The sequence below is a fragment of the Mustela erminea genome, chromosome 3 (genome assembly GCF_009829155.1).
Source record: "Mustela erminea isolate mMusErm1 chromosome 3, mMusErm1.Pri, whole genome shotgun sequence".
Lineage (NCBI taxonomy): Eukaryota > Metazoa > Chordata > Mammalia > Carnivora > Mustelidae > Mustela > Mustela erminea.
In genome coordinates, this window is record NC_045616.1 from 112,544,604 (window position 1) to 112,562,493 (window position 17,890).

The 17,890-nt window shown below is 36.6% G+C and overlaps 1 protein-coding gene across 2 annotated transcripts in view; it reads right to left on the bottom strand.

Moving 5' to 3' along the window:
• Positions 1-9,689: 9,689 nt before the first annotated feature.
• Positions 9,690-17,890, bottom strand: part of GABRA1 (gamma-aminobutyric acid type A receptor subunit alpha1) — a 58,301-nt gene continuing 50,100 nt past the window's right edge. For both annotated transcript variants that reach the window (XM_032337110.1, XM_032337111.1), the window contains exon 10: positions 9,690-12,579. In XM_032337110.1, coding sequence (XP_032193001.1) covers positions 12,268-12,579 — 312 coding nt within the window. In that variant the 3' untranslated portion in view covers positions 9,690-12,267. The remainder of the gene's footprint in view (positions 12,580-17,890) is intronic.

Here is a 17,890-nt window from a genome sequence, read left to right on the forward strand (position 1 = left end):
TATCTCAAACAGCCTGTTTTCTCATCATTCTCACAAACACAACTCAGATGTTCTTGAATTGGCACCTCTGTCTTGTGTTCTAGCTCTCGTGATGCGGCCTACTTTTGGTCTGTTTATGCAGACACTACCCATTTGGGGTGGGTGAAGTCACATGCTTCCCTAATTTTCTGAACCCCAGCTGATACACTTGCCTCTGAACTCACAGTGCATTTTGTCCCTTCATTGTTTTTCTTGTGGTTTTAGTGAAATTCTGCTGAGGTTGGGAGCACAGTGTTTGGAGTCGATCAGAGCTTAGGTTGCAGGTAGTTCAATAGTATGGTAGCTTTGCCTTCGGCATAATGCTGACCCTCCACGGGGGCTCACTTGGCCCAAGGACCCAGGCACAGACAGAGCCTGAGGCTGTGAACACTGGGCAAGTCCCATGGAGTGTGGGCTGCAAGAGAAGAGGATAAGGAGAATAAGGAAGGGAAAACCTGCCATTCAATGGGAGGAAATAAAACTTAGAAATCTATCTAAACCAAAAGTTGTACCACAGAGGTTGGAGAGGACTTTGGAGTGGTCAAGATACACCCTGTAAGACAAATATTCCCAGGGAGGTTACGTTTTGGTCCAGGGAATTGACGAAACACGTGCAGGGAAAGGTTAAAATCATCCATGCTATCTGTCATAGCTATAGAAATCTTTGACCTTGTGGTTATTTCTGCCCTTTCCTGCTTCTGATAAACAGCTTTATTTGCTGTTATAGTTTTGTTTTGCTTTTTTCCCCTTTAGGTTTGCATTTATTTTTATTCTTATGAATTAAAAAAGAGGATATTTGACCTCTCCTTAAAAGCAGGTCCTCTTTGCTCCTGAGGATATTTGTATCAAATGAAGAAGAGCCAAACGGAACAGGTGGGGAGGAAATAGTCAGTATTTCTCCTGTGTTCTACGAGGGTGTCCTGAACTCCAGGCCACCTGCACCCGTTAGCAGTCCCGATGAAAGAGCATAGGGCCTGGCAGTCTGTGTAAGTTTTGCTCCCTGGTGCTGTCTGGACTGCCGTGGGCTGCTACCAGCTTACAGTCTCCAGACAATCTGTCATTTCTGTTTTGTCCCAATAACCTTTGGCAACAACAAAAGGAAACAGGTACCTGAAAGCCAGGGATGCCGAAAGAGTGAATTTGCCCTTTCTTTACTTTAAAAAATGCAGGTGTCACTGGCACTGCAAGAAGCCATTAGCTGTTGAGAAGGTTCATTTAGAATCAAGATCACCTATGGGCTTGTTATAATTCTAGACCAAAAAACCATGTGGCCACCATCTTTGTTATGCTGTTTACCCTCTCTTTATTAGGTTCTGCAAATAGGAGGAAATATGGGAGGAGATAATAACTATGCATATATATTTGGGTATGTGTGTATCTGTTTCTATCTTTTTCTTTTTCTGTTTATATATGTATGAGAGAGAGATGCAAAGAGATACACACATTACATAACATTCACATACATACATAGTTATTATTTTCCCAAATATAGGAAAGAGAGAAAGAGTTAAAACCTAGATTTATGAAGAAGTTACTGCATCAGAGAGTCTGACGGCTCAGTTTCCATTGAGATGTGCACAGTGTTATGGACTAAGGGCCTCCAAATGCCAACAAAGTTGAGAATGGTAATATCAGTGAATGAAGCCAGGCAGGTGTGCTGGGTGGTGGTGAGAGCACAAGAGGGCGGTGGGATTATGAAGAACTGGAAGTTCCATGCCTGGTCTGGAAGGGGCAGCAGACACTCACCTTTAGTTTACTGTGGCCTTGGAGGATACGGCTTTATTGTTGGCAGATTTTCATATCTAAATAAAACTGGAAAAAATGTATATGTAAAATTTTTTAAATTCTTAAAAATAATTTGATGTCTAATTCTCCCATCTCAACCTCATCCTCATCTGCTGCTCATCTACTACTAATCATTATTCAGTTGGTCCTTTCTCATTTACTCCTGGCGGTCTTTCTTTATATGTCCAAGTTTACAACACATTCCAATCCACACCTACTATTCTTCTTATTTCCATCTATTACCTGATCAATAAAGGTTGAATAAAACTCAAATATCAGTAGATACCCAAGCAGAAGGCATACTGTTTAAATCTGTAACTAATGTATAGACCGAATAATCTCTCGGCTGGGTTTTTCCAACTGTTCTTCCCTCTGGAAGATATATGCTTTCTTTTCTTTCTTTCTTTCTTTCTTTCTTTCTTTCTTTCTTTCTTTCTTTCTTTCTTTCTTTCTTTCTTTCTTTCTCTTTCTTTCTTTCTTTCTTTCTTTCTTTCTTTCTTTCTTTCTTTCTTTCTTTCTTTCTTTCTTTCTTTCTTCTTTCCTTTTTGTCTTTTTTTTTCTTTCCCTAAAATCTATGTGGTATATGATCATGATTTTTTTTATTTCCTGAAGCAATTCTTATCTATTTTCAAATTAACTCTACATGTTCCCCAACACTCCCCGGCTCTCTTATGAAAACAGGTATGAGATATGATATTGGTAGCATTGAAAGGACCTGAATTTTTAATTCAGACAAAGAAGCCTCACCCTTAGCATTTGATTAACTGCAACAGCTCCTCAAAAACTTAAAATTAATTCCAGCCTCTTATTTATAGTCTACAACAGCTGCTAAGATCTAAGATCCCTGCTACCTGGCCACCATCTCCTCCAACTCCTACCCACAATACTTCAGTATGTGTATTTGATTTATTTGCTAGAGTTTTTACCAGCTTATCCCAGCCATACAGCCTTCTGTCTGGTTGGGGTATATTATCAATTTCTGGCTTTTCCTTGACATTTATGTCCCAGAATGTGTTGACTTCCCACAAAGATCAACCATAGGTGTTATCTATACTGGTTTATGTTCTTCATTGTACTTATTATCTTAATGATTTCATTAAAAAAAAAATTTTTAATGTTATTTATTTGAGAAAGAGAGAGAGCAAAGACAGCAAGAGAGAGCATGAGTGCAGGGGAAGGAACAGAGGGAGAGGGAGATGGAGAAGAAGACTCTGCTGAGTAAGAAGCCTGATGTGGGGTTCCATCCCAGGACGCTGGTATCATAACCTGAGCCAAAGGCAGACACAACCAGTGCCAGGCAGTTGCCTCAAAGATTGTTTTTTTTTTTTTTTTAAGATTTTATTTATTTATTTGATAGAGATCACAAGTAAGCAGAGAGGCAGGCAGAGAGAAAGAGGGGGAAGCAGGCTCCCCACTGAGCAGAGAGCCCGATGCGAGGCCCGATCCCTGGACCCTGGGATCATGACCCGAGCTGAAGGCAGAGGCTTTAACCCACTGAGCCACCCAGGTGCCCCAGATTTAGCTTTTAAAAGCTACTTTATTGAGGTTTGATTGATATACAAAAAGCTGTACATATTTAATATATTCAACTTGGTGAGTTTGGGGGTAAGTATGTAAATCATCATCACACTCAGCATCATAAGCAATTTCACTATTCTGTGTGTAAATGTCCAGTTAGGGTTTTTATTGTAAGGGAGAGGAAGGTTGGTGTTAGTTACATAAAACTTAACTATTTGCAAGGCTGTTTCAAATGCTTACCCAAATCATTCCCTTTTCTAAAAGAAAAAAAAAAATCATCATTTTTTTCTTGGCTATCCTGCCCTCTGCTCTGGAAAACTGACTTTTCAATAGGAAAATTGCATAGTGGTTTGTACTGATGATGTATAAATATAGTATTTATATCCTTACAAGTACAGTTTGAGTAATTATTTTCTTGCTAAGGGTATTGCTATCATTGTAACCCTTAATTTTGACAGAATGTATAAAAGAATCATAAACCTCTATATGACTTGATAAAGAAGTGTAGTTCAAATAAATAATCCCATAATAGCCTGGCAGGCTTTAGGAAGTAAGATCTTTTAACTAGCAGCCCTCTACCTGCTTTCAATGGGTCAATAAGAGAATTTAGTCATATCCTAATGCCATCCATTAGCAAATACTGCTTATTGAGACGTCATATTGTTTTTAAACCATCAAAATAATTTCCAGATATCAATGATTGCTAAATATAATTTCGACCACTATTTGCATATGATCCTGTTCCTAATCCTGGTTTGGCATTTTATAGCTACAAAACAGTTGGTGGGTTCTGTAATCTTTCTAAGCCTTTGTTTTCTCATCTGTAAAATGAGAATTGTCACCAGTGCATCACAGTGATATAAGAATTAAATGAAAGAACATATGAAATAATACAGTGTAATCCCTGACATAAGAAAGCAATACGTCATTGGGAACAATTAACCAGTGATTATCATTCTTGTTATATCATACAATGGCTTGTTTTCCTATGGGAGTTTTGTTTAGGATCCACAGAATACACAAATATGATGGAACATCAAGATTTAACTTTATCCTGGGGCACTGGCCAAAACTGGTTGAAGAGAAAAAAATCCCTTTTCTTTGGGCCACATAGCACTTTACTCTTACCTTTGAATAATTCCTTACTCAAGAAAACTTCTTTTGAATGAAAAATGTTCCTGAGAGTACTTCTCTACTGGGTACTACCTAAGGCTTGAATTTAAAAAGCAGTTTTATTATATTCTTCCTATGTCTTCTATTTTTATAGTGGCCATGAGGGAAGAAGCAGAACTTACTGTGGACAGCTGACCTCCAAATATGTGGATTCAGTTTCCACATGTCAACTCATCAGTTCCCAATGGTAATCAGTGCAGAAGAACAGAGAATCACCAATATTATTGTAAAGCTAAATTTAAACGTTTAACCTTTTAGTACCTGAATAACCTTGTTAAAGAGAAATGCTCAACAGTATTTTGAAGAGACTCTATTGAACCCCTCACCCTGAGCTAATTGTTATGCCGGAAATTCTAATTCTATTCAACAATCTCTTGCATAACCTTCAATGTGGGGAAGATCTAGGCAGTGTTTCATTATTGAGTGTCCATTTGGCACCCTCTAAATCTAGAGAATTTTTTTAAAAAGATTATATTTATTTATTTGACAGAGACAGAGATCACAAGTAGGCAGAGAGGCAGAGAGAGAGAGAGGGAAAGCAGGCTCCCCGCTGGGCAGAGAGCCCGATGCGGGGCTCAATTTTAGGACCCTGGTATCATGATCATGATCTGAGCCGAAAGCAGAGGCTTAACCAACTGAACCACCCAAGCGCCCCTAAAACTAGAGGATTCTAAGCATAGATTGTATTTCCTCTTTGAAGATCATATGCATTTATAATAATTATAATATCCACAGACATTTTCCTGCTCTTACATCAGTTGAAAACTGTAGGTCATGAGCAAATGGACAGAACTGCAAACAGCAGGAGCAAATGTTACTGAGTGTCCTACAAACCGCTGTACTAGAATGTAGAGAGCAGAATAGAGTCTCATTTGTAATGTCTGAAATTGAATTTTCTCTAAAAGGGACAAAGCAATTTAATTTTCAAAAATATTCGAATTTTATTATGTCCGGAAAAAACCTCTCCGTTTTAACAGGTTCATTGAATTTTATTTCTCCACTTTATTTGTACTCACTTTTCCATTTGTGGGTACAATTTATTACAGTTAACAGTTTTATACTGAATGAGATGAAATCTCTAAGATTTCTTTCAATAAAATTTTGAATTCCTTGTCATTTATAGTAAAATGTACATACCTTCCCTATTAAAGTTATGCTTTGTTGTTTAAATCTTCAGTCTTCCCTCCTTGCTCACCCCAGGGTATTGTTACTTTAGCTTCCGAAATAAGACTAATGAACCCATAAACATAGGCTGTGGGTAATGTGGATATATGCAAATAATAAAATAAGAGTCCACATTTACTTTTGAGCTCCTCTAGTGACTATATTGTCTCTGCTACTTTTTTTTTTTTTAAAGGTTTTACTCATTTGGGAGAGAGAGACAAGAGGGAGGACATGAGCAGGGAGCAGGGTCAGAGGGAGAAGAAGAAGCAGATGCCCCACCAAGCATGGGGAGCACGGAGAGTCCAACATGGGGCTTGACACCAGGACCCCAGGATCATGACCTGAGTTGAAAGTAGGGGTTTAACTGAGTGAGCCAACTAGGCACTCCTTTCTTCAGCTATTCTAAGTCTAGATTTTTTTCCCTTTAGATTTACTTTTTTAATGATTTCTATCTCTTTATTGGTATTCACTATTTAATGTATCATTGTCCTAATACTTTTTGATTCTTCAGACACACTGATTATACTGCTTTGAAGTCAGCCCACTCTGGATGCCTTCTTTTCCTCATCTTCCTGTTAAATTTCTACTTTTGGTTCTTTGGGTCTTCTGATTGCTTTACCTGGGATTGTTACTTGTAGTTACCTTCAATATTAGTCTTCTTATTCATTTGCTTGTAAGATTGCTACTGTTTTTAACAGTATCCATGGGTATGGAACTTCTGCCTGCTTTGCCCTAAATTAAGGACCTCTTCAGGTGGGAAGGTGTTTGTTAACACAGCCTGTCCTCCACTGGTAGCATTATTGCAAAAATGTAAATAAAGAGATCATGAGTGTAATTCCAGATTCAAACATGGCATATAAATATTCTTCCAAAAGTTTCAGCCCTATTTTGTTTTTGTGTTGAATAAATATTCCTTTATTGTGTGGCTTTGGTTGATTTCTAGAGTTCTGAATTATTGTTTTAGAAAACCTATCAAGCTTCATTTTGTCTTAGGAAATTAGATTTGTTCAGGTCTTTATTTGCCATTCTAGCAATGTTCGCATTAGTTATTATTACTATTCCTGTTTCCTGCATAAATAAGGCTCAGCAGGAACTGATCAGCGGGCCATGTCAATATTTAAAGTGAGATCTCTGATTTCAGTGCCTGTTTTATGCTACGATGGGGATGAATACGAAAGTGTCCATTATGAGCCACCCTATTCATCTCTAGCTTGTTTCAGATGACCTTTCTTTTTGATTTGAAATGACTTGTGTTTGTGTTGTTTGTAATATTTTATAAGATTATTAATTTTTCAAACAAACATAGACCATCAGTCAAGGAAATTCAGTGTAATTTTTTTTTTTAAAAAGATGAATTCTGAAAGTATCTGCTTTATTGTGAAGGCAATATTACTTACACAGTGTTTTAGGCAAATCAACAGACCTACATAAATTTCTTCTTTTATAACTACACTGCTTGTGGGAAGAATCAAAGAAAATAATATCTGTAATTATACCTTGATGGACTATTAATGAAGAAATCATACTTTCCATAATAAAACATGTTCCATGTTTCAGTTAGAGAAATACAGGTAAATTACCAAAGGAAACAAACAAAAAAATAATCCCTTAGTATTTCACAGCCCCATGCAGAAAACGACTTCTTTTTAGGCCACATATGTTTTATTGAAAAATAATGTGACTTTAGAAAATGTAGGTAATCAACATTGTTTCAAATACAGTTTTAAAGTTTGCTATTAATAAGGAGGAACACCTTTCCTTGCTCTGTGAAGTAATTCTTGCACCAAACATAGTATATCTGCTCAATTAATGATTTTCAAATTAATGTATGAATCTGTCTTGATTTTCTGAAAAACAGAGATCATTAGTCAGCTGAATTAGTCCGATTCAACTGGATCATATATTTGGCAAATACAGTAAGCTTCAAAATTGGAGTTAAAAAGACATTTTGTTTTGTTTTGTTTTGTTTTGTATCATTGGGATATCTGTAGGAATATACAGCCCCCTTCTCCACGTGGTACAATGTAGCTGGGCTGAGGCTAACTAAGGAGACTGGGCATGTGGCCTGTTTCTCACAGGCCTGAGTGCTTGCTCTAGTGTAGTATATGGTCTACTTCACACCCATGCATTAGTTCCCTGGCAATAGCCTTTGTGACTCGCTGAGTGGAGTGTTACCATGTTATTCTCATCATTCAATGAAAGCCCTGTCCCTCCTCATCATCAACCATCCCCAACAACAAACCGTCTGATAAATATTGAGTCAGCTTTTAAAAACTCACAAAACTGCCCAAGTATTAAATACCCTATACCGTGTACATTTATTGGTAGTTGTACATTTTCTTTAAAGTGTTGTAACGTTAGCTTCACTTGGATGCTCTATGAATTACGAACTTTCCAAGATCATCCCATCATCTTCACTTCGGTCCTCTCAGGACCTACCACAGTAGCTGAAGGATTCAAAGAGGTCTCCTGTGTTAGATGGTGGTTAAATGGCTCACAAAGCATAGGGCTTCATAACCCCAGGCCATTGACAAATGTTCTGGGACAACTTTGATTCTTCTTACAGTTTAAATTTTAGCTTGGGCATGATTAGTTCCTACAGTTACAAGTATGTAACTTATGAACAGTTCTGTTATCCCTGCTATTTGTCTCTTAGCACCCTCTACTCTTCTCGTAGTATTTATATTATCTTTCCTTGATACTCTTTCTTCCTTTTCTATCAGAACAGCAATTTCCTTAAGGAAAAAAAAAAGTCATGAGTTATTTATGGCTTCCTGCCTATCATAGAGCATAATACTTAATACAGGATAGAGACTCAGCAAATGTTAGCAGAATTTAACTTAATTAACATTTGGAGTTTATTTGGCCAAAATGTGGCTATAACGTAACCAAGTCAGATGCTTGTTCTTGTTGGGTTATCAGAGTTGGAGAGATTTTAGAAAACTCCAACAGAAGGTCTTAACAAACAGGTATAATGAAATTCAAACAGATGGTCAGCAATTATGCCAAGTCCATTCTGATTTTGATTCCTTAGCTAATTATTATGGTGAGTCCCGACATGGATCTATTTTGATAGCCAAAATTACCATTGTTCACCACATTCATTTTTGTAAGAGCCAAGAAATCAGTGTATATGGATTCAGTTGGTTTACATGAGCAGTTTTATTTGGATTGAATAAGCAATTTGGTTGGAGGATTTAAAAATTATTAATTTTGCTAAATCCTCAATCATTTTTTTTAGCGATTATTTGTAGAGATAGAATTTATTTTGTTTTTGCCTGGCCACCATCTGACACATAAAGATTTTGCCTTGCATAGTCTTGTCTGTAGAAACCTGGTACAGTTTTATGCCTGTCATTGAAATCATTTTTCTATTGTCTTTCAAGTGATTGTAAGTATTTTGTACTTTAATCTGATTTCATGATCACAGAAACACTGAGGAATCGAATAGCCCCAAGGGAGCTTTTCACATGACAATGCTCAGACGCCCCACTCAAAACAATTAAACCGCAGTCTCTGCGAAGTAGATCAGAAAATAGATTTGCAGTATTGACAGTAGATATTCTACTATCATTTCAGCATTTTGATTCTGTTCTATTTATGTTTTATAAATTTTGAGCTGAAGTGCTACTGGTTGCAAAATAATTCCTCTTTTTTTTTAAGATTTTATTTATTTGTTTGAGAGAGAGAGTGAGAGAGAGCATGACAGGGGAGAAGGTCAGAGGGAGAAGCAGACTTCCTGCTGAGCGGGGAGCCCGATGTGGGACTCAATACCAGGACCCCAGGATCAAGACCTGAGCTGAAGGCAGTGGCTTAACCAACTGAGCCACACAGGCATCCTAATTCCTCTTTACAAAGTGATTCATTCATAGTTTAGGGTCAGACTATTGACACAGCTTCAAAACTCTTCTCTGTACCCTAGATTCTTGTTAGCACTTGGCACTTTAAGGTGCTCCCATGTGAAAATGTTTAAAGCAGGTCAGTGGTAGGACCTAGGATAATATGAAAGGAGAGTCAAGCATTCCATTTGGTTATTGAATAATGTTAGCTTTATTATTAGAATAGAATACAGTATGACATAAAATTAAGAGCTTTTGCTAAACTCTGTAAAGCAATACATGCATCTGCCATAAACAACCTCGATTCATGTTAGGTTTTATTGCCACTTCACTGCACTAAGGTGCAATAAACATTCAGTGTCATCTTTTAAAAAATGTTCCTGGGAGTAAACAGGAACTGTCCTCTATAAGAGTGTATCTTTATTTTCAAGGAAGACTTAACTAGTATTACATGGTTTAGCAAAGCACTGTAGAAAAGCTACATAGAATAATTTGTCTTTGATAAATTGTGCAATCAATTTATACAATAGAATACTATCCACACATACTAACAAATTAAGAAATGATAGAAATGCAATCATTGCATAGCAGAAAGCAGACTAATAAGAAATATTCACATCTAATGAGCAAAATACAGACAAAATGTTAGCCATGAGGAGTCTGGAAGGTAAAATGCTCTTAATAAACACATTGAGTTAACGCCGAAAAATAACAGATATAAACAGCAACACAGAGGTTAGAGCCATATTTCATTTTATTTTCTATACATGATATCTACACATGATACCAGAGGATGAAACGTCCTTGGTTCAGTCTTTATTGGCCTAGCTCATTGAATTTAGGCAGGACCAAATCAAACAATAAAGCACATTTAAAAAAGAAAACCAGAGTTTGTTTAGGAAAACACAAACTGTTTTTTCCTATATCATTGGATAGCAGCTTTTTGAAAGAAACATTGCTCAAAACTTGGGTACAGATCCCAACAGACTTATTTGGCAATTATGCTGATAAGTTTATGTTGTAGTATTCTAAATGTGGTTAGACTATGACCTGCGGATTCTGGATGCTAATTTTAAACATCTCTGAAATTCTATCAGACAAAAGGAGACTTCAAAAATACCTTCTGCATAAATATTCATCTCTAGAACATCTGGGAAGTAATGAAACAGACCAGAATTTTTATAGGGAGTATTAATGGACCTCTTGTAGTTAAAGCCCTTACATAGTAAACCTACAAATATATTGCTACAGTATAAATGAAATGTAATAATGTTACTCAATAAAAGCTATTTCCTGTACATTCTTTCATGTGTTTTTATATTTAATGCTACATATGGTACAACACTTATTGAGATAGTTGGTATCAGCAATTATAGCAATATTATACAGCTGATTTTCTAGCTCCAACTAATGCTTTTCCATTTTCTCTCTATTTTATAAGAGCCTCAAATAGGGAAATGTGGCATGACTTGAGCAGAGAGCAACTGATTTACTACTGCACACTGGATGATAGTTTACAATTATAGGCTTTCTCTATATAAGTGGGCTTTATACCCATCTATTTTAAATTCCATCTGATTCCCACAGGCTGTTCTGTTTTTAATGCAGGCTCTAAGGTATTTCCGTAGCACTTCACAACATTCTAACAGCTAAGAGCGGTGAGTCCTACACAATATTGTAAGAACACAACTTTAAAAAAGTAAAAAATGTACAATCTCATGCTGTATATTTACATACATAATTTATATAATAATCTATATTTACTAATCATAAATTTCAATCTAAAGCTTTTAATGTATTGTTATATAAAATAATACATTCAACAATTCTAGAGCTTGCAAAATATGTTTGCCCCTCTGAAAACATCTTTTCGTAATGAGAATCAAGTGATCATTGGACCCATGTGCTATCTGCATATAGACAGGGTGGCAAAGGGAGTATTTTTTAACTGTTTTATTTATTTATTTATTTGTTTTAGTTTTTGGTTTTAATGAGTGTATGTCTCTGTTAAAATGATTCCTCATTAAATCTAGTGATAAAAGCTCAGATGATGGTGAAGTAACTTATTTATTAAACCATTTCTCTCTTTTGGATTAAATGTGGTTAATGGTAAGGAACTGCATGTTTGCCTATGCAATTTTCATGAATTTTAAAATGCCTTTAACAACAGAATAATGCATTAGCCATTTTTAAACAGAGAAAAAAACAGGGATCTTTAGCTTTGGAAACAAAGTGTTAAAGCTATACATCATCTTAAAAAACAAAACAAAATGTAAACCACACAGCAGTTTGTGCAATAAAGACATAGATTTTTAAAATTTCATTAAACATTTATAATTTATTCCTTGAAACACCTCCACATAAAAATATTTTTTGACATATACAGTATCTCTCTCTCTCTCTTTTTTTTTAGAATACTTGGAAATATATATCTACAAATGACCTGGAGTTAATAAAGTTTTATTTTCCTTCTACTTTTCCTCTTAGCTTGGACCTAGTCCCCCACCTTTCCTCTCTCTTCCATTCTGTCTCCTTCTGTCATGACTTTTCTCTCTTGCTTCCTCTCTCAGAATCCTGTCTCTCAGCTGTATGCTCTGCTTTGCTCAGGACTGCTGGACAGGGGTCTGTTGTTCTTGTATGAATTATGGAAATAAGGAAACCTTCAAATTCTTTAAGACAGAGGCAATAAAGCAGGTGGGAATCACTGCGTTGAGAACAGAAAGCAATTCCCAGTGCAGAGGACTGAACAACAGAATGTGAATGAAAGGACCTATTGATGTGGGGTGGGGGCTTTTAGCTGAGGCTCTCTGTTTAAATATGTAGCCCAATAGACCAAGTTAAAGATTCCAAATAGCAGCGGGAAAGCTATTCTTGACAGTCGGTCAATTTTGCTGACGCTGTTAAAGGTTTTCTTGGGTTCTGGTGGTTTTGTTTCCGGCTTGACTTCTTTTGGTTCTATGGTTGCACTTTTAGCAATGGTGGCTAAGCCAGGGTCACCCCTGGCCAAATTAGGGGTGTAGCTGGTTGCTGTTGGAGCATAAGTGTTGTTTTTCTTAATGAGAGGATCCTTCACTTTCTTTGGCTGTAGAAGGAAAGAGTAAAAGCATTTTGTTCAGTCAGCTGTGGGAAGGAAGTTTATAAGTTGCTGAGCAAAGTGACCTTTACTTTGGAACACAAACCTATTATTTGTTTAAAATGTGAGAAATGTGATATATGACTGTATTATGGAGAGAATTTAAAAAAGCAGACACAAATGCCCAGTTATAAAATGGACAAGTTTGGGCATCTACCATACAGCACAGTGTTTACAGCTAATATAATACATATTCTAGACTTGAATGTTGATAAGAATAGGTCTTAAATGTTCTCACCACAAAAAAGAAATGGTAACTATGTGACAGGAAGGAGATGGTAACTGATGCTATGGTAGTGATGGCTTCACAATACATAAGTGTATCATATGAACCACACTGTATACCTCAAACTTACACAATGTCATGTGTCACGTATCTCAATAAAGCTGGAAAAAAGTACCCAGTACTTTCCTGGCTTTCCCATCAGGAGGTAGAGTGAGATGACGCCAGTTTAGAAGACTATTCTCAAGAAGCTTTGTAGCCTCAGCCTTTACCCTCTGGAGACATACTACTGCCTCATGAAGAAGTCGGGACTGGAAAACTGGGTGACCAGACATCACGTGCAAGGAGCGGCCCAGCCAGTACCAGGCCCGAGAAGAATGAGTGGCTACTGCAGATGATCTCCCCCTGGTGGAGCCTCTTGTGTACTGCAACCATGTTGCTGAGCCCATAGTCTACTAATGGAACTACCACCAAGTTGTTCCCAGCCCCAAAGTGTGGTGGTTTAAGGCACTAAGTTTTGGAGTGGTTTGTTTTACAATAGTAAGGTGCTGAACTAACTATTATTTGCTCCTTCTCGCCATGTTGCCAGTGGGCAAGTGATCAAGCAGAGTTATTCAGGGTATCCCGAAGTCAGTTCTTGTTCCATGTCAGCTGCTTGTCCATGTTACCTGTACAATGAGTCACAACTGCAGCATTTCTTGGGGTTTCTGTCATAAAGAAATTTCTAAAAACTGAAGCAGATCATTGTTTACAGCTATGTGGTCTGATACAGTTGCCACTAGTCACTTGCGACTATTGAGAACTTGAAATGTGACTAGTGTGTAAGTATAAAATATGTATAGGATTCTGAAGGCCTATTATAAATAAAATATTTTTGGTATATTGGTTAAAGCATATTAATAAGTCACTAATTCTACACCTGAAATTAGTATCATACTGTACATTAACTAGAAGTCAAATAAAAACTTGAGAAAGAAAAAAGAAAGGAAATTTAGTTGCACTGGTTTGTACTTTTTGATTAAGGCTAATTAGAAAATTTTAAATTATATATATGGTTCACATTTGTGACTCACATATTTCTGCTGGACAGCACTGGCATAACAGAGTAGTTCTCTTTCTTTTGTGCACACTAAACCACTAGTTAAAAATTTTTAAAGGGCAAATCTCTTGTGCACAATCTCATATTTTCAATCAGAATTCCTCAAGAGCAGAGTCTGGTTACAGAAACTGCAAAAGGGTATACAGAGAATACTGATGAGCCTCTAAACTTGACCAACCAGACTCAATGCTCTCTGGAAAATTTGTATGTTTATTATTGAATCAGAATAAAATATCACTACCAGAAGACCTGTTGCTTTTCACAAGGCACACTAGTCAGGAATTTTAACAGTTTAATTTTTTTTTTTTTTAATTATCCAGCCCTGTGACCTGCTATTCCCCCCCCCCCAAATCCTTAAGAATTATATTAGGACATGACAAAAAGCCCAGAATTTTTTCTTTCTAGTATAACGTCATTAAAAGTAAGGCCACTTAGGGGCACTGGGTGGCTCAGTTAGTTAAGAGTCCAACTCTCAGTTTTGGCTCAGGTCACAGTCTAAGAGTCCTGAGATCAAGCCCCGCATCAGGCTCCCTGCTCAGTGTGGAGTCTGCTTGAGATTCTCTTTCTCCCTTTCTATGCCCCTCCCCCCACTCATGCGCTCGCGCTCTCTCTCTTTCTCTCTCAAGGAAATAAATAAATCTTTTAAAAAAAAGTAAGGCCACTTACTTCAGATGTACTCCTATTTTATAGTGAAGACAGATTTGGTTAAGCTTTATAGAGTGACAGAAATTTCCATAATTATTTGTACAAAAATAATGCAAGTAAAAGTGATTCTTTCTTTCAATGTCAAAGTGACTACAGGTCAAAAATAAATATGGTTTAGTATGTCACACAGGGAAAGACTAATACCATATGATTTCACTTATATGTGGAATCTAATAAACAAAACAAATGAATAAATAAACACAAAGCAGAAAGAAACCCATAAATACAGAGAACAAATTATTGGTTCCCAGAGAGGAGGGCACAGGGGTGGATAGGCAAAATGGGTGAAGGGAAGTGAGAAATATAGGCTTCTAGTTACAGAATGAATACATCATAGGATTAAAAGGCACAGCATTGGGAATATAGTCAATGGTATTGTAACAGCATTGTATGGTGACCACTGGTAGCTACACTTGTGGTGAGCACAGCATTAATGTATGCAGTTGGGGAATCACTAGGTTGTACACCTGAAATTAATGTAACACTTTGTATCATCTTTACTGGAATGAAAGAATAGATACGGTTTATTTCAACACAGTTAAACAGCCAAACTGAACTTGTGTTAGTCCATTTTTTAAAAAGAAAAGTTCTAACATTGCAGACTACATTAAAAACCATGCATGTCCTTTAGATAAAATGTTTATGTACTCTATTGTGGAAGAGAGGCAATGGGTTCCAATATAATCAAAACTTGTTGAGTGACAGACATTCTGTTAGATAAACTGAAACAAATAATCTGTAGCAGGAATGATTCTTGGAGAAGAGTTTATATTATTGATATATTTCATTTTTCCTAGTCTCAAATTATAATACTCCAATACTAACACTTCTCAAGTTAAGAACTTTTTTTTTGCAACATCATGTTGAATACAATATTGAGAAATACGTGGTTGGCTTATCAGGAAAGAATACTTAATTATCTTTCTAAATTTTTGAGAATGTTGAGTTCCCCCATATTCTTTAAGAAATTGGTATTTCTTTTAGCAATTTACCGTATGAACATGGATCTTAAGCAGGCTTCTGAATCCTCTGTTGATAATGCGATGACTTACAGAAATTTGCTTTTTAATTTCAAGTTATACCATTTAAAGACTGAAAATTCAACTCTCCTGAAAACACTCACCTGGTCATAGAAAACATATTTTATTCATTTTCTCTGAATGTCAAAATGAGACCTGGATCACACTGTGCTCACACTCCCTGATATAAGCAAATGAAACTGGCAAAGCCCGGGGGAAGATTATTTTAGAGGCATAGATAATTTACAGAAAGTGTTGTCTTTCTCATTGGGATGAGCTTAGATGAATTACTGATAAATATATATGCATATATATAGATAGGATAATGACACTACCTACATCTATATTTATATGCTGAATAACATGGGCTGTAGATTGATGGAGATTAGAGTATTTTCGATGAGACATGGCACTTGAAAAAAAAATACAGGGTCAGACAGAGATAAATATAAAGTGGACTGTGAGCTCAACCAATGCCTCAATCCAAATTGTATGTTTTTCAGACGAAATTCATGATACTGATACTGACACTGATGAGACAGAATCAGAAAGACACTGGCCTCTTGCAGCAAAGAAAGTATTCAGCTAGAAAAGCAATTTTTCCCACGGTTGGCATATCACTTTTCAACTGTCTATCACCCAAGTTTGCGTACCATTAATTCTGAAGCACTTTAGCAGACTATTTCCCCGATTCTGAGATGTGCATTTAAAAAGGTTCACATTTGTGACTCTGGGCTATGTCTTACACTTGGTAGTATCTTATGATTAACTATTTTCCATGTTTGGCTCACTCTCCTTTGGGCTGCCCTTCTGTTCTAGAACAAATGGAGACCATCAATGGCTAAAGTACGGATCTGACCATCACTCTGTCCTCACTCTTTCTCTCCTCCCTCCAACTGGTAAATGCGAATCCCTTCGTCTTGTCCTTTCTCTCTACTGAACCTGAGCCAAGGTCCTTGGTTGGCAAATTAAGAGAAAAAATTTTTTTTTTTCATACTTAGCAAGCATATTTTAAGACAAGTGAATTTCGAGGGCCTGGTTCAGGTTCTGTTGGCTGCCATAATGCATTCTACACAGACTTTCTTTTTGCTTTTACTTGTGTAGGAGACCACTGGGGGGTTCAGCTGATTCATCTGTGCCTGAGGGGTAAATCTAAAGGAGCTTTTACTTGGCAGCATCTTTTCTTTCCTACTTATGCATATATTAATGGCCCATTCTATAATAGCTAACACTTTAAACTAGTTTAAATATGGTAGATGTTTCCACCACAAAGGATTCTCGTTTCTAGTACATCTGTGGAGCCCTGAGAAAAATACCACAGTTAATCTCTTTACTATAAACCCTTTTAGATTCTTGAATATCCTGAGACTCTATGATATAGAACGCAGCATTATTTGGGAGTATTCAACCAGACTTTATTCTTAGAGACTAACTCATGATACTAGTGATCTGAGGAATAGAATTTTGGGAAAAAGCTGCTATAGAGTGATTCCTCCTAGATTATTTCTAGACATCTTAGAATCTCTGTGTCTCTGACTTTGACCTTCTTTCTACCATCCCAAGACTCACTTGCATTTTGACATATTTTTCCTTCAAGCAATAGAGGTAGAAATATCCTCACCACATGTGCTTTAAAATACACTCCAAATTAGGTTGTAATTTAGAGAAACAGTAATGAGCTTGACTTGATAATTTTCTATAATGAAGAATTTTTCTGTGATTTGTGTACGATCCTTACAGCAAACCTTTAATTTGGAAAGGAAATATATTTCCTGTCCTTTACTTCACTGAAATTGGAGATAATACATTTTGTAAACTAAGTTCAACAGAGGCATTAGAGTTAATAATTTTTATGACCAAAGTGATTAAGCTCTGAAAACAACAAAAAGACTATTATTTTGAAGTTCAAATTACAGTGGTATAAATTTATTTGCACCTAATGTCAAGTTGATTAAAACTGTTCTTAAATCAATAGAGACCCCAGGAAAACATATTTGAGAATAAATGTTTACGTTCGTCTCTCTTTTATCTCCTTCTCTCTACTCTGCACATCGGCCCCCTTAAAACAACCTCTCTCTTTAGCAGTACCAAAATTGCCACAGCAGACAGTCACTTATGATTTAGGAAACAGAGAATCCTCATTACTCTGTGTCTGCACTCTTCATCCATTTCCCAAAGTCCAAGCATGCCATCTCACAGGTTGAATAAAACATA